The sequence below is a fragment of the Acomys minous genome (assembly GCF_964271855.1).
Source record: "Acomys minous genome assembly, chromosome: 2".
Taxonomy (NCBI): Eukaryota; Metazoa; Chordata; class Mammalia; order Rodentia; family Muridae; genus Acomys; species Acomys minous.
In genome coordinates, this window is record NC_140484.1 from 4,768,087 (window position 1) to 4,791,928 (window position 23,842).

At 47.0% G+C, this 23,842-nt stretch overlaps 1 protein-coding gene across 6 annotated transcripts in view; it reads left to right on the forward strand.

Moving 5' to 3' along the window:
• Positions 1-2,120: 2,120 nt before the first annotated feature.
• The window catches only part of NRAP (nebulin related anchoring protein), a 72,123-nt gene continuing 50,401 nt past the window's right edge, over positions 2,121-23,842 (forward strand). For 2 of the 6 annotated variants that reach the window (XM_084772028.1, XM_084772030.1), the window contains exons 1-14: positions 2,121-2,361; positions 2,645-2,739; positions 3,120-3,207; positions 5,530-5,634; positions 8,214-8,318; positions 9,711-9,818; positions 10,433-10,537; positions 11,625-11,732; positions 12,012-12,113; positions 15,225-15,329; positions 16,173-16,289; positions 19,629-19,733; positions 21,151-21,258; positions 22,062-22,166. In XM_084772028.1, coding sequence (XP_084628154.1) covers positions 2,290-2,361; positions 2,645-2,739; positions 3,120-3,207; positions 5,530-5,634; positions 8,214-8,318; positions 9,711-9,818; positions 10,433-10,537; positions 11,625-11,732; positions 12,012-12,113; positions 15,225-15,329; positions 16,173-16,289; positions 19,629-19,733; positions 21,151-21,258; positions 22,062-22,166 — 1,428 coding nt within the window. In that variant the 5' untranslated portion in view covers positions 2,121-2,289. The remainder of the gene's footprint in view (positions 2,362-2,644; positions 2,740-3,119; positions 3,208-5,529; positions 5,635-8,213; positions 8,319-9,710; positions 9,819-10,432; positions 10,538-11,624; positions 11,733-12,011; positions 12,114-15,224; positions 15,330-16,172; positions 16,290-19,628; positions 19,734-21,150; positions 21,259-22,061; positions 22,167-23,842) is intronic. The other 4 variants (XM_084772029.1, XM_084772031.1, XM_084772032.1 and 1 more) reach the window with 4 other exon arrangements.

Here is a 23,842-nt window from a genome sequence, read left to right on the forward strand (position 1 = left end):
CAGATGGGGCAGGAGCAAGAAGGAGAGGGGAAGGAGGAGACACCTCAGCATCTTTGTGGTGACATTGATCCACTAATCGGTACTTGTTAGGCCCCCACTATTGTTTCATGGGGATAGGATTGCCAAGACTTTAAACTTTAAAGCTAAGCATCTGTCACGTAGATGGCTGTCTGTCTTGCAACAGGTATTTACTTCTATATCCTTAAATTGTCCCAATTCTAACTATGTGTGCTGCAGCGCCCCTCAACTTGTGTTATCTTATGAAGGAGAAGCGCTGGGAACAAACCAATCTAGATCTTTTCCCTTCAGCCATCCTCGTTTTCACAGTAGACGGAGAAGCAGGGACATATGTCAGCCTTTGGCACAGTAGAGACGCTCTTAGCTTCTTGGTAAGTGAAAGTGATTCACTCTCAAGTTCAGGCTCCCAACTAACTCCCAATTCAGGATCCCAACAAGTCTGGCAGACAGCAAAGCACCCTTGTCTCTGTTCCCGTTGCTCAGGCTGGGCCCCCCCCCCCCACCACCACCACCAGGACTGTGGTGTCTCTGTGGGAGGCAGCTGAGCCTGCAGTTCCTGCTTTGAGCCCCCTCCCAGCACTGCGAGGGCAGCCAGCCTCCTGCCCCACCCGATTCCTACTTTACACCCTCAGCCCCACCTCAGTCTCCAATTATTGCCCTACAGCTTCCTCCTTTCCTTGCCCGGCCTCCCCACACCCAGCCTTAACTCCAGGAAGAGAGGCCCTAAGCCACAGACTGATAGACTTGTGGGGAAAGTACTGACCATAGCCCTGTTCTAGTAAAAATTAAAGGAAATTTCATATGTGGATCCGGATTTCTGGCCTCCATGGAAAGATGAGACTATTTGTCAATAGTGAGAACTTGTTCCCTCTTGACAAGGCTGAGGCATGTTGCCTGCTGGGGATGAGACACTTACACATCCGTCTGAGGTCTACGGTTGCCTAGGACTTCACATCTGGCCTCTGTAGGCATTTTTGGTGTAAGCATTAAGTTTGTTCCATATGTTTTCTAGCTCTGGTGAGCACCAAAGACAGGCCTTATTCTAGACCCTGGAACACGGAAGTTGTAACCTGGATCATAATGTGATATTTTGGTGGAGGTGACACCATTCTGAACAGAAGATTTATTCATATTTAATATTTCCAGGCAGCAATAACTGTTTTTAAGACTAAACAGGAGATAGAGGACATATTAAAAAAAGTCAGGTCCTGTTGGGCACCAGTGAGGCGTCATTTTTTAGAGGGCATCTCAAAAAGCCAAAGGTTGCCTGTAAACAGAGACCAAAGGCAGTGGGCAATTCCCAGAGCCAGGAGGAGAGATCTTTGTTTCCAATCCACCTCTGTTAGGACCTTAAGCCAAAGGGAATAAGCAGAAAGGGATTTTTGGAATATTCTCGGGCAAGATACAGAAGCCCAACACTAAGCTCCCCCCCCTCCCCAGGAGACAGGGTTTCTCTGTGTAGCCTGGCTGTCCTGGACTCACTTTGTAGACCAGGCTGGCCTTGAACTCACAGAGATCTGCCCCTTTTTGTACCTTTGGCCTCTTCTTGGCTGCTGCACCTGAGTTCTCCTCTGCCCTCCCCCTCCCTTCCTTCTCTCCCCACATGGCCCAGCTCAGTCAGGCCATGCCCACTCTCCCTCAGACGCCTCTGCATCTGGCTGTGCTTGCCCTTTTATCTACTGTAAACTTTCTCCTCCATCATACCTAGGAGCAGTCACGTCCCTTCATGCCATTTCTTTTCTTCATCCATCCATTTTGGGGACTGGTGTGTCTGCATTAGTCAGAGGTGGTGTAGTCAGCTTTTCTAACTTGTTCTGCACATGGGGTATGGCTATTCTTTAGGCTCCTTTTCTGGAGTATGAGTACAGCTAGCATTCATGAGGCCCAAGTGTCTGACTACACACACACACACACACACACACACACACACACACACACACACACACTCCCCAAGATCTGATTATCCACATAAACATGATGCTACTGTGACTTAACTTTTCTATTTTGAGAAGCACGTCAGCTTGAAATGCCTTCACCTTGTCTCAGGCGCATGCGTGCTGACGGAGTTGCCAAAATTGTCCCTTGAGTAAGTGGCAGCTTTAAAAACCAACCAGCTGCAAACTTCAAGGCAGAAGGTCAGCGTAAGAGAGTGGAAGTTGGATTCTGGGGGCTCCCAGCGTCCTAGGGATTTTCAGAGCAGTGGGGTTTGGAAGGCCTGAGGGCTGTAGTTGATCTTGCTGGTTGCTTCTCCCTGACCCCCACACTTCAAACATGAACGTGCAGGCCTGCTCAAGATGTGGCTATGGGGTTTACCCTGCCGAGAAGATCAGCTGCATAGACCAGGTCAGTGGATAAGTTCTGTGGCCTTTGGGAGGAGTGACAAACCTGGGACATTTATCTCCTCACACAGAGTTATATTATGAATTCTTTTGTAGATTCTGCTCATTTCTATGACTTCTCTGCTGCTTCAAAAAAAATTGTTTCATTTAAACGTATTGCACTCACGTATGCATTTCATGATTTTACTTTTATTTTATTCACGACTCTCAACTTTACACCTTAAAGTCTGTGAGCCTTGGCTCTGGGGAAAGACAGCTAATTGCCAGGTCTTTTCTGTCACTTTCAGACATGGCACAAAGCATGTTTTCACTGTGAAGTCTGCAAGATGATGCTTTCTGTTAATAACTTCGTGAGTCACCAGAAAAAGCCGTACTGTCACGCGTAAGTGTCTGATACCCTGCTCGCCACTGCCTGACTTTTGTTTTTCAACAAGTAGCCAACTGAGGGATCAGTTCCTAAGCTTCAGGCTAGACTCCAAGCAGCACCTCCCCCTAAGCGCTTACTCATAGCCAGCCGCGGCAGAACCCTAAAGTAGGGTTTTTGATGGTGACCAATAAATTTCCAAAGATTTCTAATAAGTGAATGACCAGCTTCAGGTCTGTAACGTGTGTCGACCTATGAGATCTGTATGATGTCATGAGCTGAGTTCTTGAGTTTTGCGCTCATCCATCTTAAAACAAGGATAGTGTTTTAGGAAGCGCCATTTGTCCATCCCCTTGGATGACACACGTTTCTAATTTTGTTCTTCTTTACTTTTGCAGCCATAACCCTAAGAACAACACGTTCACTAGTGTCTACCACACACCCTTAAATCTAACCTTGAAGAAGTCTCTGGCCACCACGGGAGGGGTAAGTCGTGGGGCTTTGCATTTTGAAACGGCCTTTAAGGAAACTCCGTGGGCTCAGACACCTTTGGCCTTTAAATGCTTCTGTTTGTGGTTTGTGTACGGACCAATTCACGGCCTCCTCCTCGTGCACAAGCCATGTGCTCTCCAGTGGCCATTGCTGCCCTTTGTGCTGCCTCAACATTAGAGGCCAATACAGGCCCTGGATTCTAACATCCGTCTAGCCAGCCAGGACATGGTGGAATCATTTTATATAATAGGCCTTGCATACCCTAGATAGTTAACACATAAAACAAAATATACATAGTTGAAAAATATTATGAAGAGCTCTCCTTTCCTTCCCTCTGTAGTATTTTGAAATAGAAAACTAACCCGTGCCCCCTCCCCTGCCCAGTTCATATCCCAAAGCTCCCCTGAGCTGAGCGGCGAGTTACAGTTATCTACAATCCCATGGACCGTCTTTGGGGTGAATAGCTCAGAGATGTGTTGAGAAACAACGTTTGTTTGTGGGTGATGAGGCTAGCAGACGAAGAAGGCACGTCGAACCCAAGGGTGAGCTTGTGTCACCATCTAGCTGTTGACAGAACCGCTGTGTCTGTTAACGTGCTGGGCTGTTTGCCTTCTCTCACCAGGCCATGAGAAACTGCCCTGTGTCGTGGAACTTAGGCAGATTTCTAAAATTAGGAATTACTCAGCAGGTGGAAGGCTCTCGAGTAATCTCCCTCACCGGAGAGTCTTCTCTGGGTGGTGCCCCCATTTGCTCTGACTCTGGTATTCATGGGACGGACTTTAGAAAGTGTCTTAATGTTTCTGTCCTTGCATGCGACTCTCCACAGCTGTTGTTACCAGATCTACCCGCCAGGCTCTAGGCAGTATGCTTTTAGTTAACAAGTGTGCGCTGCACTGACTGGAAGTCGCTTACTTCACTCCATACACGTTGCAACCCAGGGGAGCTGCTGCTGCTCCTCTCCCATTCTGCTGGGGAGGAAGCTGAGGCTCAGACATTGAACGGCCTGTACAGTTCCATCCAGACCCCTTTGCACAAATCCAGATCTGCCTGCCGTAGAGTCCATATTATTGGCCCAGTTGTGTATCTACTCAGAAGGTGGAGGACGGAAAAAGCCAGAAAAATGGAAACTTCATGTATCCGGATGTTTCTGCACTTGTGTACAGGGAGACGTTCTTGCCCTAAGAATGCTGTGGGTGTGTAGCACTCTCTGTACAAACAGATCGACACAGTCTGCCACTCCCCAGCCTCCCCTAGCCTCTGCTTGTGGGGCTGCCTTACAGTTACATGGCAAGGTGCACCGTGTTTCCTTTCCCTTGGCAGCAGTGGGCTCATTTCCTTTTAACTGTGTATGGCAGATTAGTCTGGCAGGATGTTGGGATAATCTCTCATTCTCCATAGGCAGGAATGCCTGTGTCCCAGGAGGCCTGGGCGTGTCTATTTGTTGCATCTATATGACTATGTGACAGTGTGAATGTGTTCGTATGTTTGCACATGATCAGAATGTATATGCATGCTAGCAAGCGTGAATAGCTATACATTCACATACATATACATGATATGTGTGCTGCTGTACATATTCATACATTTATGTGTCTTCCTCCTCTCTGAGAGAAACGGCCAACTCAAAAAGAAACAAAGGCATTGCACATACATTCAAATTACCAAAAGGAAGAAAAGGCATCTTCTAGTGATGGTGGTGACAGAGAATTTGGGTAAAGATTCTGAGTTGGCATTTGTCACAGATCTATATGATTTTCTACTTCACAAATGTCACTCTGAAAAATAAAATGCTTACCAAGATAGAACTTCCTGTTTGCTGAGAGTGAAAGGAATTTCTAGAAATGCAACGTTGCATTTCCAGAACTCACCTTATCTTTTAAAAGTACATATTTACGTATTTACATGTGTGTACGCATGTGTGTAGGAGCATTTGTGCCAGGGCATGTGAGCGTAGGAGGTTAGCAGACGACCCGAGGGAGGCAGTTCCTTTTTCCACCACATGGGTGTCAGGTTGAGCCCCTGGTCACCAGGTTTGGTGGCAAAGCCTCACTCGCTGAGCCTCATCGCGCCCATAACTCTAGCTTTTTCAATCGCACCCCGCCACAGATCTTTACACACAGCAGGAGTCCAATACATATCACCTGGCTGCTGGCACAACTGACACCACAGTGGGACTGATAACACGGTGTGCTCTGGAGACCACGAAGATGCCTCACAGCCTAGACGTGGAAGAACCGCCCCACCTTAGCTGGCGCCACTTAATTTCTTTCTCTTCACTGATGGAAATGTCACCAAAAACGCTTTCATTGTATACAGATCAACGGCCGAGAAGATGGTGAGCAGTTTAAATCCGTTTTCCACTGGGACATGAAATCCAAGGACGGAGCAGGTGCACCTAGCGGGCAGCCGCTGACCAGTGAGGTGAGTGGGGACAGAGGGAAAAGAAGGCGGACTGTGCGGATGAAGAGCATTATTGTCGCGCTTCTAGAGAAAGCCAACAGCTCTTCTTCCACCCAGTGTGTCACTCCAGCTGTCTTTAGGAGCCGCGCCCCAACTGTATCTGCCCCAGCTCAAGTCTGTCACCAGGAACCCTGTCCCCTGCTGTGGCCAGTGTTGTGCTTCCTCCTGTGACACGTCACCTGGCCTGTTTCCTCCTGTGACGCGTCACCTGGCCTGTTTCCTCCTCTCCGTGTTCTGATCCATTCATTCCTGCCTGACCCCGGGAGGGTCTTGTCCCCAGCCCAGCGTGCCACATTAGCCACACAGCTTCTCGGCTGCCCCTGACTTATTCTTCTCATGGGCCGTCTATGGAGGACATGCTCCTTAACATCATCCTTTGGCTAGTTATTTCTGATTGCATGCACAGTATTTGGATTTTTGTCAGTGGAAAAGAATCTCACGAGCAGAGAGCTGAACCTTTAACTACCACCTCCAACCCCAGCTCACTCGGTTCAAGTGCCCACCTTGCAGGTATTCTAGACTTTTCCACGTACTTATGGGCCGACTGAAATCTCTCTGTTTACAACTCTCACCTGTCTGTCTCCATCAATCATCTACCTGTCTCTTGGAACTCTATCCGTTGCTAACTTCTAATACCTTCATTTGGGCACACCTGTTGCCTTACCTGGATTGAGCTACGTAACCACTCTTCTTATTTTAATTTTAAATTTAAATTATTACTATTATTTACACACACACACACATAAAATGAGCTCTAGTCATTATTATGTCCCTATTATCTCACCCACTGAAATTCTTTTCAAGTCACCCTACTACTTTCGTGTGTGTGTGTGTGTGTGTTTTCAACCAACAACCACTAATGACCAATAGTCCTTCAAGGAAGGCGGTGACCTCATGGGTCCCTCCCCACCCATGGTGTCACTCTCGTGCGGATGCCAGCTGTGGGGAGCCCTGAGCACGAGGCCCATCTCTTCCTGCTTCATCTCCATTCTTTCTTCTCCCTTCCCTGTGGTTTTTCTTGAGTCTTGGACATTGGGGTGTGTGTGATTTAGATGCATTTAAGGCTAGGAATCTACTGACGTTTATTCTTGGATCTCTGATGAGCTGAGAGTCTGTGCCTTAGCAGCTGCGCCTCTGACAAGCGCTGAGCGCATCACTATTCTGTGGATATAAGCATCAGTATTCAGAAAGGCGGGTTGACTGCATTTTCATTTAGCATGGCAACTGCAGTAGGCTGACCCCTAGGGCCTATCACCTTTCTGGCCCAGAGCATCTTGACTAGGTCCTCAGAACCACACCTATAAGTTCCCTCCTGTGGAGAAAGGGCCTCACAAACCAGAAAACAACTTTCTCACCTGTAAAGTCAACTTTGATAACTCATTAATCCGCAGGACTGTTGTGAAGATTAAAGAATAGATAAATGCAAATGTATTAGAATAGTGTCAGGTATAAGAATGTCAGCCACTCCTTTTTTTACTGATAATTATATGCCAATTTTTTTTTATTAAACAGTATACATTATGTTCCAGCTTGTCTTTTTGTCCCACAGGTAATCTGAGAACTATTTCCACAGCAGCACCTTTTCCAGCTGCTGTGGGTGTATGCTAAGGCATCTCCACTGAGAACAGGTGTAAGCTGCTCCTGGTGGGCAGGCTGTCTGCAGCTGCTCCTGGTGGGCAGGCTGTCTGCAGCTGCTCCTGGTGGGCAGGCTGTCTGCACTCTTCAGATGATGGAGTTGCAACAGATACACTCCCTACAGTGTCTTTTGGGCACAGAGGGTGCTGCACCAGAGCAGCCAATGGGAAGGGGTACACGCCTTTACAGTTCCCTAAAGTATATGCAAAGCACGTGGATGTTTCCCAATTGCCATCTATTTCCTTTCTTTGTCTTATTCCTGAAGTTTTACTACAAATATTCTAAAAGAAAATTCTATTTTCTCTCTCTCTCTCTGCTTTTCCCATCTTAGCAATCTTCAGATACAAAATAAGCAGTAGGCTTAAATTTTTCGTTTTTTTCTGGATAGAGCTGACTTACCTCAGACCTGCTGTCTATGGGGACTTCTCCCTGCCCCATCTTAGCGCACTGATGAGCAAAGGAATGTTTAATTGCATTTGGAAGGTTTCCGTAACATAGAAAAGCTCAGGGAATTATTATTCAATTATTCAAGATATTAGGTCATTTTCTAGTCTGAACAACATGAGCACTCTGGTTGGCTGAGGCCCTGCATGGAGGAGCTACTTGCTTTTAAAGAAGGCCTTATCCTGACAGTGCCGGAGTGTGGGGTGGGCTGTGGGGTGTGGAATGGGCTGTGCAGAGTGTGGGGTGAGCTGCGGGGATGTGGGGTGGACTGTGGGGATTGTGGGGTGAGGTGGGGGTATGGGGTGAGCTGCGGGGAGTGTGGGGTGAGTTGTGGGGGTATGGGGTAGGCTGTGGGGAGTGTGGGGTGAGCTGTGGGAGAGTGGGGTGAGCTGTGGGAGAGTGGGGTGAAAAAGCAAGCATGCCGGGAGTGTGTCTAGATGCATTTCACGCTTCCTTTGCAGAGAGACTACTGGCCAGGGTATGGAGAGGGGAGCACTTGGTGCCCAGGGGCCCTGCCAGACCCTGAGATCGTGAGGATGGTTGAGGCTCGACAGGCTCTTGCTGAGGTAAGGACCTTATGAACTACTTACAATTGGTAGATAACAATTCCTTTAAATATTCCTTTATCTGTAAGATTTCATCAGACAAAACATTCTGCCCCCTTATGAGTCTTGTCCCCAAGGCAAAATATCTGACAGAAACAAAGCAGGAAGGTTTTTATCTTGGCTTCGGGTTGCAGAGGGGCTTATCAATCTTCACAGCAACTTGCTCACTCTATGAGGAAGCAGAGAAAACAGGCTAGAACCTACAGCAGATTTAACCTTCCAAGGCTGGTCCCTGCTGAACTACCTCTGAGAGTCACCCCTCCATCTCGAAAGGCTCCAAGCCACCCTCAGAATAGTGCCACACACGGAGCTAGGGAACATCTGTCCCACAAGATTCCAACGTGGTCCCCATATGTGGATCCCATGACTCAGTTTCCCCACATATGAAAGGGTGTACAGTGTGATTAAGTTAAGAATCTTACACTGGGAAAAACCTGGAGTCTCAGGCTGGTCCCACAGGATTCCATGGGCAGAGGATGGGCACAGGCAGAGATCAGTCACTGTAGTGACAGAAGCTGAGACCAACGAGGCATGAAGTCAAGAATGTGGAATACCAGGGCCTCTGCGGGGTAGAAAGGAAAGAGACAAAATTTCCCCTGAGCATCCTCACCTCCAGGACTGTGAGGGAACACTCGGACTGTGTTGGAGGAGGGAGGGCTGCAGAGATCCTCAACTGCAGACGACACCTAGATCCTGCTGGACACAGCTCCCCTTTGGAAAGCCTACTTGGGAAATTACTGTTAGTTCTTTGCTTGGTTTGGTTTTTCGAGACAGGCTTGTTCTGTGTAGCCCTGGCTATCTGAGAACTTACTTTGTAGCCCAGGCTGGCTTCGAACTCAGAGATTCTCCTGCCTCTGCCTCCCAAGTGCTGGGATTAAAGGTGTGAGCCACAGTTGCCGGCTACTGTTAGTTTTTGTAATTCTCTTTCTTTAGAAAACAGAAGGCAATAGAAGCACAAGATCGTATTTCTCATTAGAAAAGTTAACCCTTAGAGTTGCTCGGAAAATAAAGAAGAGAAATAAGACATTTTCCTTCCTGAGCTGTAGAACTGTCCCCGTAGTAGGTCTGTTCTAGCTCAGTCTCCTGGGTGAAGGGCTGCATTTAATACAAGGGTACCTAAGGAAACTGGGCCAGTCTCCCTATCATGTGACGTAAACATTGGAGGTTCTCAGTCAAGTACAATGTTCGAACTTATCGCAGAAGTTGGCATGTTTCTCGTGTGTGTGCTGAGTCCAGTGCCACGGGCTTTCCCACAGTCTTTTTTTGGGGGGTGGGGGAATGTTTTTGAGACGGGGTTTCTTCCCGCAGTCTTGTGAGCTCCCATCTGTGCTCATGTGCTGTGGTTCTGACCAGCAGGGGTACCCAGAAGACTGTGAACAGCGGCCAGGCAAGGGGAGCTTCCCCGCCATGATCACACCTGCCTACCAAAGGGCCAAGACGGCCAGCCAGCTGGCCAGCCAGGTGAGAGTCCCTGAGCTCATCTGGAGCCTTGAAGATGATAACCTTTGACCCAAATACAGCCAGCTCTGCAATTCAGGAAAACACCACATGAAACGGTTTATAGGTTTGTGGGGGAACCCATGTTTTCCTCATAATGTGTCTTTTGTGTCTTGATTGGGCCCCATTTACAAGATGTGGAAAAGGGAAGATGCAGGGAGCCTTTAACTTACCCAGTGACTAAAACATTTCTTCTGGTTGCTGGGTTTTCTTAGAGTAGACATGGGTCTAGCTTGTGGGTGAGGGCTCGGGCTACAGAGACAGAAACTTGGGATTTGGATCCTGGCTCTCTGTGTAGCTCTGGTCAAATTACTTTTCCTCTGCTTCTCATTTTTGGTAAATCACAGTCCCACTGGATGTGGCTGTTGAAGGGTCACACGCGTTCCTGTTCAGAGACATTTAGAAGCATCTGCGACTTTGTAATCTGCTACATCAGCAAAGTTAGCGTCTGCAAGCACAGATTGAAACAGGCTTGTTTTGGTGCCTGAAGGTGTAGCTACCACAGAGTTGTAAGGCAGGGTCCTCTCGGAGGCTTCAGGGAGGCATGGTGCGGCTTTGACTCGGTTTCTCCTTATCAGGTGCAATACAAGAGAGGCCACGACGAGCGTGTCTCCACGTTCACTCCAGTGGCAGACACTCCTGAGCTGCTGCGGGCCAAGGCTGGGGGACAGCTGCAAAGTGATGTAAGAAACGATGCAGGAGGGTGATGGGGGGGACATGAGCATCAGGACCAGAGTTCAGGTCCCCACAACACTCACAGAACCAGACAAGTGTGCTGCTCTTGCCTGCAACCCCAGAGCTTGGAAGGCGGAGGCAGCAGATCCGGGACAAGCTGGCTAGCTAGAGCTTTGTGTTGAGTGAGAGACCCTGCCTCAGTATGTAAGGTGGAGAGCAGCCAAGGAAGACTCTAAACATGAACTTCAGGCTGTTCACATATGTAAGCACACACATATGCAAGTGATCCTGCACATGTGTGTGCACTTACATGTGAGCATATCATGTACACATGATGTACACCACACACATACACATGAAAGTGGTTCAGACTAATGCAAGATGGTCCTTCCTTGATATCCAGCCCCATTTCCCTCTTTTTTTTTTTTTTTTTTTGTTGTTGTTATATGAAGGAGAGGGAAGGAAGAATGGGAGAATGCTGGTCCTGCCTAGGTACCAGGAAGAAGTTTCTGAGGTCACACGTCATGAGTCAGCCTTGTGAAAACCCTTTACACTTAAACCACGAGGTTACATTTGTACCAAGCCAGGCACATCACATGCGCGTTAGAGAACCCTCTCCGGCCACTGCAGACCCTCGAGAGTGGCTTCCGAAGATGCTCCACCACCTCCCCTTTCTCAGCCCACACGCTGCACACTGTGCTAAGTCCCAGATCCAAGTGTGGTTCTGAGGTTGGAGCACCAACCCAGCCTCATGTTGAGACATGGTCTCCACCTGCCCTGGATGAGATCTGTGGTTGAGATGCCCACTTGTCTCCCAAACTCAGCATTGGGTCTTCAGAGCCCGACTTTCCCTACGCCCAACCCTATGCCTCAGCCCATACCAGGTGCAGCACATGGCTGTGCTGAATTCCACACTGTGTCCACATGAGCCAGGCACTGTGCTGGGTATTGGGAATGGCCAGGCAGGTGAGGGGAATGCAGCCCACCATGCTGTAAGATATTATGAACATTAAGAACTGCCAAGATAGTAGGCAGGGCTCAGGTCCTCTAGTGGGTGGCAGGAGGTTGTTCACTTTTCTCTTTTCAATTTTCCAGGTGAGATTCGCAGAAGACCACACACAGCACAAAGGGAAGGGCAGTTTCCCTGCTATGATCACACCTGCTTATCAGATTGCCAAGAGAGCCAATGAGCTAGCGAGTGATGTAAGTGCCTATATTGTCTTGGCAAGGAGGAAGCAGGAAGTTAACCTGGATCAGGAAGTCCAGCTTCCTGTCTGGCTTTACATGCTTGCCAAAGCCTAGAAGTCCCTACCTCTCCTTCAGAGTTGTCAGTCATTTCCCCTGTAACAATGACTTGCCACTTCATGTCTGAGATGTACTCCTTAGACCCACGTGGAGACAGAAGACCCCACAAAGCATTTATTTTCACTCACGTGTCTCTCATAATGGGACTTGTTAAGTTTTTTCTTACTCTTCAAACAGGTGAAGTACCATCAACAATATCAAAGAGAAATGAAGGGAGTGGCTAGTCCTGTCGGAGCCGAAGCCACCATGACAAAGGGATGTGTAGACCAATGTGGCCAGGTACGAGATGCTCGGGGAGCTGGCCTCTTCCAAGGCCAGTTCTGTTTGTTCCCTACAGCTGTGTCAGACACGGACATGTGATCAGAGTTTGGACTTGGGTCCAAACAATACACAGAGCTCAGTGAGTCAGCTTGCGTGATAAATCCCAAGAGCCTTAAAGAAAGAAAGAACCATTGCCAGTGCGGTGATTTGGCCAATAATAAGACGTTTTTATCTGTTCACGGAAAATGTTACAAGGAATCAGATCGGTTGTGTTTCATTCAGCCCCGCATGGACGTTGAAAAGGATCAAAGTGTATGTCTTGAGAGGCTCGGGAGACAGCTTAGCTGGGAAGAGGGCTGTGGTGTAAGTAGGAGGACTCGAGTTCAAATCCCACCATCTGCATAAAAGAGGAAGGAAGGAAGGAAGACAGTAGCTGGGCATGGCCATGCGCCACTACAGCGCCAGTGCAGCGCGGCAATACACGGATCGCTGGGCTGCCAGCCTAGCCCCAGGCAGAGTGAGAGACCATTTCTCAAGGGAATAAGGTGGAATGTGATAGAGCAGGGTACTAGAAGACCTTCTCTGGCTTCTGTACCCATGCACACCTGCACACACACACACACACACACACACACACACACACACACACACACACACCACCACCACCACCACCACCACCAACAACAACAACAATGACAACAACAAAAACGTGTATCTTGGAAAATATTGAGTATTTCTCTAACACAATTTACTCCCTTTGGAGTAAATATTTCATCTAGGTTGCTAGATAAAGTGGTATATTCTGGAAAGCTCAAGCCTTGTTGCCCGTTTCATTTTTTGATGGGACTGTATCAGGTCAGGGAGCAGAAAGGTCAGGATAACAGAGTCACCGTGACTTACACTCTCATATTCCTGTGTGTTACATGGTACTATAAAGTCATCATGAGGTAAAGGAAAAGCTGTATTCTTCTGTAGTCACAGGTAAAACATATGGGAGAAGCGTGTGCATGGTGATGGCACACCCAGTGAGGTTAAGTGGTGTTTTTCCTAATTATTTGGCAGCATGCATGAACCAAACAGCAAACCACAAAGAACTGATCTCTCCTCCTTAGGGAAACCGAGTCACCAGATGGCCTCGTGACTTTGAGATGTACGTGAATGGGGTTTGACCCCTTAGCAAGACATGCCTAGTTTCACATTTAAATGGCAGTTTAACCCAATCATACAAGCAAACTACAATCGTCTTGTTGTTTTAAACCCAATGAGATAGACTTCTACTTATCTCATATTTTAGAAAACTCAGAAAAGCTTCTATAAGTTAATTTTATTAAAAGAAATACCTTGCAGGAGTTAAGTGTGATGATGGCTTACATCTGTAATCCTACAATTTGGGAAGCTGAGGCAGGAGGATTGCCATGAATTCGAGCCTGGAAAACACAGTGAGACTCAGGCTAGTCTGGGCTACATAGTGAGATCCTGTCTCAACAAACAAACCAAACCAAAAACTCTTGCTTTTATATTTGGAAAAACAATCACATCTGAATTTTTTCACCATCTTATCTAATTATAGCACACATATAGTTTCATTTGTGTTCACACACGTTTGGAAACCCACAAAGCTCATTACCAAAGAACCTGAGACTCTTAGAACCCCACCCCCACCCAAGAATACCTTTTTCATTAACTTTGTTTGACCCTGGACATTCTGGCAGCCAAGGAGGAAGGAGGGGTTAAGTTAACCAGTTGTCATTTGCGGGGGGGGGGGGGGGGCAGCAGGAGCCTGGACACTGGTTGGCTGGAGCAGAGCTTTAACTTTGTAAGTGCTGTTGGTTCCTGCTCACTCGAGCATGTTGACTACTGTGACCAGTGTTAAGGATGACAACGAGGATCAAGCCGGTGTTGTTGGATGGCCCTGTTAGCTAGCGTGGCATTTCGCTGTTTGAGTTAGCATGGCTGGTCAGGCCTGAGAAGGGTGGAGTTAGAGGCAGGCATATAAACTATAAATATCTGCAGTGCCTTAAATACCATGCAGCTCATTCTTGCTGATGACTAGATACGCCTATGAAAAAAACTATGCTATGCAAAAAAATTGTTATTCATAACCAGGCAATTTCCCAACAGAAATCAGTTTCGAACACACGCACGCACGCACGCACGCACACACATGCATGCACTTTAAAATAAAGCCACCAACACAAAACTAGAGATCAGAAAACAAAAACCATGGAGGCCACCACAAAAACCAAACAACAACAAACTTAGATCCTTGACCCTCCTCTGAACCTACCTTATTATTTCTTTATTTTTTTCTTAACTAATTGTATTTGACTCAAAACATTCTGGCAGCCACGCAAAAAAAAAAAAAAAAAAAAAAAAAGAGGGCTCAAAATAGCCAATTTTCTTTCTGGTGGTAAAAAGAGTCCAGGCTACTTAATTCTGATCCAAGTATTAGGAAAATGTGTATGCTAGAGTCCATCATGGGTCTCTTGAAGGTAGGCTCTTGTCTCAGAGGAGGCCCTGGGGAGTGTTGTGACCCCAGGGAGTGACAATGTCACAGGAGGAGAGGAAACATTAACATAAGAATGATAATCTTCATTTTCCAATACATAGTCACCCATTTCAGAGTCTGACAGCAACACGAACTTCCTCTTCACAAAGTTACCAAAGGTTTTATTCTACTTGGTTTCTGGTTACACAGCACCCGTCGCTGACGGGGAGCAATATCAGGGATGTCAAACACCCTTCTGTGTCATCTGCCATTGGGTCTAAGCGGAGTAGTGTCTGAGACTCACAGACCCGTCCCTGGCACAAGTTCAAACATTCAATAACAGCATGGGAGTGGGGAGTCTCTTGGCTTGTCTGACAGTGTGGTGAATGATGACAGATGTATGTGTGCATGCGGGCGTGCGGGTGTGTGTGTGTGTGTGTGTGTGTGTGTGTGTGTGTGTGATATAGTGGTCCAGGCTCCAGGGTCTAGTATGATACTCTCCACATGGTACGTCTCTGGCAGTCACTGGCATGTCGGGTGTGGAGGAGCTTTTCTGAGATCCTCTTTGGAGCTCTCACTGCTGACCCCACCCATGCCAGGAACGACACATTGCTGATCAAAGTTTTTGATTGACTCATCAGGTTTACTCGGAAGAGTGTGATGGACCTAGGGGAAAGGGCAGCTTCCCGGCCATGATCACCCCGGCTTATCAGAATGCCAAGAAGGCCAATGAACTCGCTAGTGACGTAAGTACTGGCAGAGCCACTGAGTCGAGGCGTATGGGATGCTGACGGCTGCACTTGCTGAAGGCCACGCACGTCGCTCAGAGCCAAGCGAAAGCAGAATGCTAGCCTAGGCCAAGGCCCAAGCTCGTGCTGTCTTCTCGCTCTGTTCATAGCCTTTGATTACACTTGTCTGTTTGCGTGGAAGTGGAGTTGGACAAGCAGAGAAGCTGGGACGAAAAGAGTCTTTGCCAAAACCTCACAATGAAATCGAGCCTTTTAGGGGGAAAGCTCGGTGAAAGAGGTCATGTGATTGTCAAACTGGGTGTGACCCAGCGAGTGATAAGTAGTTTTTATTTGAAGCATTTGGGCAGCTGAGCTAAATTGAGAGGTGGGCTATAATTAAGCTTGGAGAAGGGCGGTGCTCACCACGGTTCTCAGCATGTGAACTTTGTCTCTGACTGGGACCTAGCACACATTTCAACCCCTGCCCTTTGTCCTTCTGCTGAGGTTCAGTGGTACCCAGGAAGCCAGAACAGCGCCACCTGTGCCCCAGATGGGAAATGCGAGACAAGCAGACATGAGATTCAGGGCAGGATGGGGGGTTGGAATTTCTCTTTGTGATGGTAGACTGAGGAACTTCTCTCCCTCCTTCCAGGCCGTGGTAGAGTGCAAAGTGTGAGAAGTGTGGAGGGCGCCAGGAAAAGTCTTAACACAAAAGGAAATCAAGAGGTTTTTAGTTTTGATAAGAGATTTTTTTTTTTTTAAAGCCTGTAGGAGTTTTCCTTCCTTGAGAGAACTCTACTGAGTTAACGCTTCCACGGCATCCACCCACAGCTCCAGATTCCTCTTGTGTGCTTCTTCCAGGTGAAATACAGGCAGGACTTCCATAGGATGAAAGGCGCCGCGCACTTCCACTCCCTCACCGCCCAGGACAACCTGGCCCTTAAGCGGGCTCAGAGTGTGAACAGGCTTGTGAGTGAGGTGAGTGTTGGAGAGCCACGCACCTGAGCTGTGCCCTCTTCCCTCAGACAGCAAACGCAGTGGCCTGGTGTAAAAACAATGCAGGTGGGTGGTGGCACATACCTATACCCATGGCACTTACCCCACAGGTATGGCAGGAGGCTCAGGGGTTCAAGGCCCCTCTGGGCTGTATGGTGAGTTGGAAGCGTGTTCTACATGAGACCCTGCCCCAAAACAAACAAGCAAAATGAAGCCATGCACCCTGTTCCCATGTTACCGGTTCCCAAATCATATATAGACGAACAAATTGAAAATGTCCCTGTTGCCTCAACACTTTTTTACTAAGTATTTAGAAGTGCCAGTCAGCAGATTTGCAGTTGTCAGAGAGTACTGGGTGATGCAATTTTTAGAGAGTTGTTTTTTTTTTTTTTAAATTCTGTGTGTGTGTGTGTGTGTGTGTGTGTGTGTGTGTGTGTGTGTGTGCATGTGAGTGCAGGTGCCGTCAGATGCCAGAAGAGGGCTGGCTTTATAGGTAGTTATCTGTTGCTCACCTTGGGAGCCAAACTCAGGTCCTCTGGAAGAGCAGCAAACACTGTTGAGCTCTGAGCCATCTCTCTCGCCCCTACGCTCTAACTTTCAAGGCCGTAAATCGTTACCTTAGTGTGGAATCAAAGTCTAGACTGTTTTAAATGGCATATTTCTCTTAGCACTAGAGTCAGAGTTCAGAGAAGCTGTGCGGACCTCATGGGATCCCCTCTCCTTCCAGGCTGGCCAGCTGCTGGAGGGTGCACATTGTTTGACCCACCCCATGTTTAAGCCTTTCTGGATCCAGGCCTAGTTGGCAAGGCCATATGCCCTCAAGCTCGCTGGGGCTCTAGAGCTCCTTCCCAACAGCTCTTGTCATCTGCACTGTTGCCCAGTACTCGAAGACCTGTGAGTGGCAGCTCCAACAATGGTCAGGCCTTAGTCCCACACTGAGCTGATGGCTGACTCTCTGACTTTTGAATGCTGAGAATCATACTTTCCTGAACCTCATTAAGAGCCTTGAGTACTTTGAGGTAGTGGTTGGGTGCTGAGGGCTTAGACTCTGTGTTTTAACAGAAGGTCTAGATGGTTCTAACCCTCTAAAGTGGATGTCGGCATACTGCGGCCTTGGACTACATCTAGCTCATGGCTCAAATCTAGCTCAGGGCCTCATTTTTATGAATGAAGTTGTGGTTGGGACACATTGTATCTGCCTCAGCTGCCACTAGGCTCTCACTGTAAACTTAAGCACTCAGCACAGAGACTACGTGGAGGGCAAAGGCTGGAATAGTAATCTATTTTGTTAACTATATGATATATAATGTAATAATGATTATGTTAATATGTAATTCATATTAGCATGCAATATATGCTATATGTAGTAACTATAAGATCATTTTTTTTTAAGCTCTGGTAGACCTTTGCAACAATTGCACCATCCCTTTTTCATAGGCCTAGAAAAGGAAAGTGCCCGGCCTGATATACAGATCTCAGGGACAGCAGTAGCACCAGAGGCCATTGGGTAGGTGCAAGTCAGGGATGTTCAACAGTTCAACCATCTAGAATGAGTCTGTTCATATAGAAAGGGGCCACACCTTTTTCTATGTGATTATATATATAACTGAACGTATGATTGTCAAGACATGTATTTATAGGGCCTGGGGAGATGGCTCAGTGGGGAAAGAGCTTGCTACATGAACACAAGGACCTGAGTTTGGATCCCTAGCACCCTATTAAAAGCCAGAGATGGTGGTATAAACTTATAACTTCAGCACTGTGGATGGGGGTGGGGTGGACTGGGGAACAGCAGAGGCAGATGCATCCTAGAAACTTGCTTCCCAGCCAGTGTGACTGAAACAGCAAGTTCCAGGGTCAGCGACAGGATCTCTGTGAGTTCGAGGCCAGCCCAGTCTACAAAGCGAGCCAGGATAGCCAAGGCTACACAGAGAGACTCTGTCTCAAAAAACAAAAAAATCAACAACAAAAAAGGCACTCAACATTGACCTCTGGCCTCCACATGTGGATTATGAGTGCATATATGTGCACACACATGCATGGACACACACACACATGCGCACACACACTTGGATTATTTCAGTCCTCTAGTATCTTCTATGTTGTGTGGATGTGTCTGTGTCTGTGCTTGCCTGTATGTTTGTGCTCCACATGCTGCCTGGAGGTCAGAGGAGGCACTGGGTCTCCTAGAACTGGAGATCCTCCACGCGGGTGCTGGGAACTGAACCCAGGTCCTCTCGAAGAGCAGTGGCCTCTTAACACTGAGCCATTTCTCCAGCCCCCACTTTAAAATAAGGACACATCTCTAGAGTTAAGATTCAAATACATCCATGGCTTTGCATTTTTTAACCATATATCATAGTGCCAGGATGGAAGTGCCCCTTGCACACGTGTGAAAGACATAGGCAGCTCCACCACGCAGTTTTATCAAGCGCTATAACAATTAGAGTTGTAAGTCCTTCGGTGAGTGACCCCACGGCCTCCTCCATCTCCTTTGCTGTCTGATTATCCGGCGAGAGGAGCCAGCTCTGTCTCTTAGTGGGACTCAGCATTATCTGCTCTCTGCCATTCCCGGGACCAACTCAGTATACCTGACAACAGCAGCCTCACGTCCTGCACCCAGGCACTTGGAGAGCTCGAATTCCAGCTCATTTTAGACTAAAGATGGCCTGCCTCTAAGTGGGCTCCTTTATTATATTCCTTTGTAGAGCATTTCTGTTCAGTTGAGCAGGGAGACATGCGTGTGGGTCTACGGTGGGTGGGAGGAATCTCTCAAGTGGACTTGTGTATGTCGTGGGCTCTTGGGAGAAACAGGCCACGGCTGGAAGTCTGATGCCACATTGAAAACCCAAAACATTTAACCCCAAGCGTAGCCACACCATTCCTAAAATCATTTTGCCACCATCATAATTGTTATTTGATGCTGCAAGGCTAATGCAGAGCCCCATACCGGGGAGACGCTGTCACTGAGCTTGACCCCAGCCCGGTCTTCCAGCTCTGAGATGACTGTGTGAAGCGTTACGGTCGCTGTTACCCACAAGGACTACATATTTGTAATTTTCAGAATTAAGTAACTTGCTTTATTATTTATTTCTATAAGGGAACACACACATACACACACACACATACACATACTACACACACACATACACACACACACACACACACACACACACACACACACACACACACACTTTTAGTCCCTTCTGCCCTACTTGGCTTGAAAGTTTTGTGAACACCATCCCAGTCGAGTCTTGGGGATGTCTTCAAGAATGACTTTAGGTTTGACTCTATCAAGCACCTGGTGTTTGGTGTCCCAAGGTGGAGTATAAGAAGGATCTGGAAAGCAGCAAAGGTCACAGTATCAACTACTGTGAGACACCCCAGTTCAGGAACACAAGCAGGATCTTGAAGTTCACCAGTGACGTGAGTCACTATCTAAGCCTCTGGCTGCCTGGCACGTTTTGTGAGCTGAGCTTCCAGGCCTCCTGAGATGTGACTATATCCTTGTGTCTTGGTGAAGCATGGCCTTTTGGGTGCATGGTACAAAGCATTTCTGTTCAGCTGTCTTCATGTGTTCCCAGAGAGACACGCGTGTGGGTCTATGGTGGGTTTATGGTACATTGCTTCAAGAACATCTCCTGAGATTACTCGGCTTGTTATCAAATGATGCTATGGCCCCAGCGTTCCCCTGCTTGACCATAGTGACCTATGACCCCAGCATTGCCCTGCTTGACCATAGTGACCTATGACCCCAGCATTGCCCTGCTTGACCATAGTGACCTATGACCCCAGCGTTCCCCTGCTTGACCATAGTGACTGTGGTTGTACATCCTGTCTGTGTGGCAGAGTGGTAGCTCCTGGTGCTAAGGCTAACATGGGAACTGGACTGAGCATGCAGTGTCTCTGCTCACGTGACTCTGTGCTTCTGAGCCGGTACATGAGCGCATTTAACCTCCATAGCCTGCTGGAGAGCCAGATGGGAGTTCTCCACTTTACAGGTGGCCAGCTATATGCTAGAGCATCATTGCAAATTTGGATTTTTCTCAGAGAAGGTTTGAAGATGTATTCATTCCATTTTTATTTTCCTTTTATTGGATAAACAGCATTTAGGACAGGAATCATTTTTCCGAATGGTTGCCACAGTGACCAATTTTTACATCATGCAATTGGACAAAGATCAGATTCTATTCTTTGTGTGTAGTGATCCCCCAATAACCACAGGAGATTGGCTCTAGACCCCTTGGTAGATGCTCTAGTACTCAGACACCAAATCCTTTCTATAAAATGGTATAATATGAAACACAGCCTTCACACGGACGTCAGGAGATCTCCAGGTTACCTATAATGCCCAATGCATCAACAATGATACATAAATAGAAATTCTGAATTTTAAAAGGTGAGACAATAGGAGAAAAGCCTACACATGTTTAATACAGATACAACCTTCTTTTCAAATATCTTCAGTCTGTGCTTAGCTGAGGCCACAGATGTGGATGCTGTGGATGCAGAGGGCGGGCTGACTGTTGCCAGCTCCACACTGTCATGGTGCATTTCCACACTGGAAAAGTCTAGCAAATTTAAACCTAAGCGTGTAAAAATGAACAAACACATCCAGTCTGCTTGGTGTTCTCCATGACAAGTGTTTGTCTGCCTGCCTGTCATCAAGTTCTTGTGCTCTTTTGAAATGTAAGTTGTTTAAAATAAAACTCTGCCCCCCGTCACCCCACCCCCCGCCCGAGCAGTGCAGTTGTGTTTATTGTTAGACTTAGACCATTAAGATAAATAGTTTACATCCATCTCGTTGGGAAATTCTCACCATAAACTTGCTGTTTCCTTGTAGAATAAATACAAAGAGAACTATGAGACTCAGCTGAGAGGCCACTACGAAGGAGTCGGTATGGACAGACGCATGCTCCATGCTCTCAGAGTTGGCAGCCTGGCCAGCAATGTGAGTTGTGTTTAGGGAACGATGGGGAATCAGCTGGCTAATTATTTTTATCCCCCCCCTCTTTAAAACTATGTATGTTTTGATACATAAAACCAGATGCCCAGAAATCTTTAAAAGTTAAACACAGTAAAGAATGCCAAAGGCCCAGCCAGCCTCCGATAGCTCTCTGTGGCTTGAAGGATCTGTTATAATTGACTCAATGTAATAAAATGCTCCGCTTCTGAAAGATGTGGTGGTGTAGACAAGTGCGATGCCTATTGGAGAGGCTGTGGGATTTCACAGGGTAACCAGACACCAGGGAGAGCATGGAAGCTCCTGACCTCTCTTTGGCTTCATCAGTCTAGTTCACAGATACACCAGGTTCTGAGCACTTACAGAAGATGACTCACATCCAAAACACCCACCTGCGGCGTTTCTTCTGCCCGAGGATGCTGATGTTGACTGTTATGAAAATAACTAAAGTACTCTGACGTTTTTAACTTTTCATTCATTTTTCTTGACATTTGCCCAGAAGCACTCTCATTGTATACCTGGGTGTAAGGGCTCATTTTTAAACAGATATGAGAGGTCTCATAACTAAAAAGAAAGATACATTTACGATATATGGAAGTTGACTGGTTTTGGAGTAATTAAGAATAATTCAAATTAGTTAAAGGCAGAAGTGTGAACATAATGTAACTTTCTTTTGAGGTGATGAATGTGAATTAATTTTGTTTCTAATGATTTAAAAATATTTATGACATCCAGAAAGGGTCAGGGGAAAGTGGGAGCTGATTCTGACTTCTCTTTTCTTTGGGTCTCAGGTTGCCTACAAGGCTGATTATAAACACCACGTTGTAGATTACAACTACCCAGCCACCCTCACTCCACTCTACCAGACAGCGATGAAACTGGCCCCCCTGAAGGACGTGAGTTCCCCATTGCCTTTTCATTCTGTGGCTTGCTGTGTGTGGAGCAAGGCTTGGGCAGCAAGATGGGAAGGAAAAAAGCCCGTCAGTGTGTAGGAGATTGAAGGGAGTGGGGAGGGGCCTGGCCCCTCCCTGGGAAGGCTACGCATGCACGAGTAAAAACTCGGTTCCTGTTTAAAATTTGGGTGACTCTGCTCTTGTCTCGAACATATCCTAAAGCTTCATTTCTCCTCTGAGAATTTGGAGAGCTGCGTCTGCTGAACACACCTATAATAATTATTCCATAGCAATGATGACCTTTCAAAATTAGAACATAAAGTAAAGTAAGTACAAATTAAGAATGAGTGATGATGTTAACTACACCTTTTTCAGGGCATATTGGCAAACATAGATGGGGGAGAGAGAGGAGAGAGAGAGAGAGAGAGAGAGAGAGAGAGAGAGAGAGAGAGAGAGAGAGACAGACAGACAGACAGACAGACAGACAGACAGACAGAGACAGAGACAGAGACAGAGATAAAGAGATATAGAGGACTAGATAGTTCCCTATTTATTCCAGTAGTGAGCTTATGTATGTTTGGCACTCCCCCAAACAAAATAATACAATTAATTAAAATTATTGTTTTGCTATCACAGTACTTTTATTATATGTTCAGTATTGATATTTTAGAAAATACAGGAAAAAAGCATAAAGAAAAAGATAAATTAATTCACTCTCAAAAATCTGACCTCATAGTTAGCCAGAGGAGGCGATCCTCAGTCTACAATCTAGTGAGTACGCCTGCATATGTTCACTGGCTGCTCAGGGCACGTTCCTTCAGCTGCTGTGGGCCCAGCACAGGTGACCGTTTGGGACCTCTCTGCCCTGTCTCTTCTGCTGAGAGTAGATGTGATGAGATCGGTTTGGCTGGATGTGAAGCAATGTCAAGACCATCTAGGAATATGAGTTGGTAGATGGCAGCTTACTGGGTTAGCAGGATCTGAGAAGGTGGACGAAGCAGGGGATGGAAGTTGGAAGGACAGAAGGGACCAAAACCCCATGTACCTTTTTCCCTGGGGAGTTGTGTTAGGCTAACACACTTGCCTTATCCGAATGAAACCAGAGCATCTTTACTTTGGGTTCCAAATACCTCATGGGCTTCTCAACAATTAAAAATAAAATCATGAGTGTGTGCTATCTACAGTTCTAGAGTTCTAGAGACAAAGCCTAGGAAATAGCACAGACAAGTGAGGTGATTCTGTAGCTTTGTGTTCACGTTGTAATGTCATCCTCTGCCTCACTCGAGTCTGTAGAGTCTCCATCAAATGATACACCTGAGATGTTGTAGCAAACTCAGGGTTGAAGTAGGCGGCAGTGGAGGTTGGGTTGAGAGATGGCATCTAATTTGGAGGCATGCTCTGGTTTGTTATTGGCTTGCACCTGCAGGGAGGAAAATCCAAACACCAGGTAAAACGGGCGGTTATGTCATCTGTAGCAGAACCAGCTGGGACTGAGTGGGGCTGATCTACAAATGTACCTTTCCCCCCTTTCTCTTAATGTCTTGGCTCTGGTACGTGTTTGAGCAAATTATTTTTATCGTAGATTATTAACATTCAGGAAGTTTTTCAAGAGTTTATGGTCTTGCCATCTGCTGGCCTTCAGGGTGGCAAAATAGCCATGGAATTAAATATAGCATGGA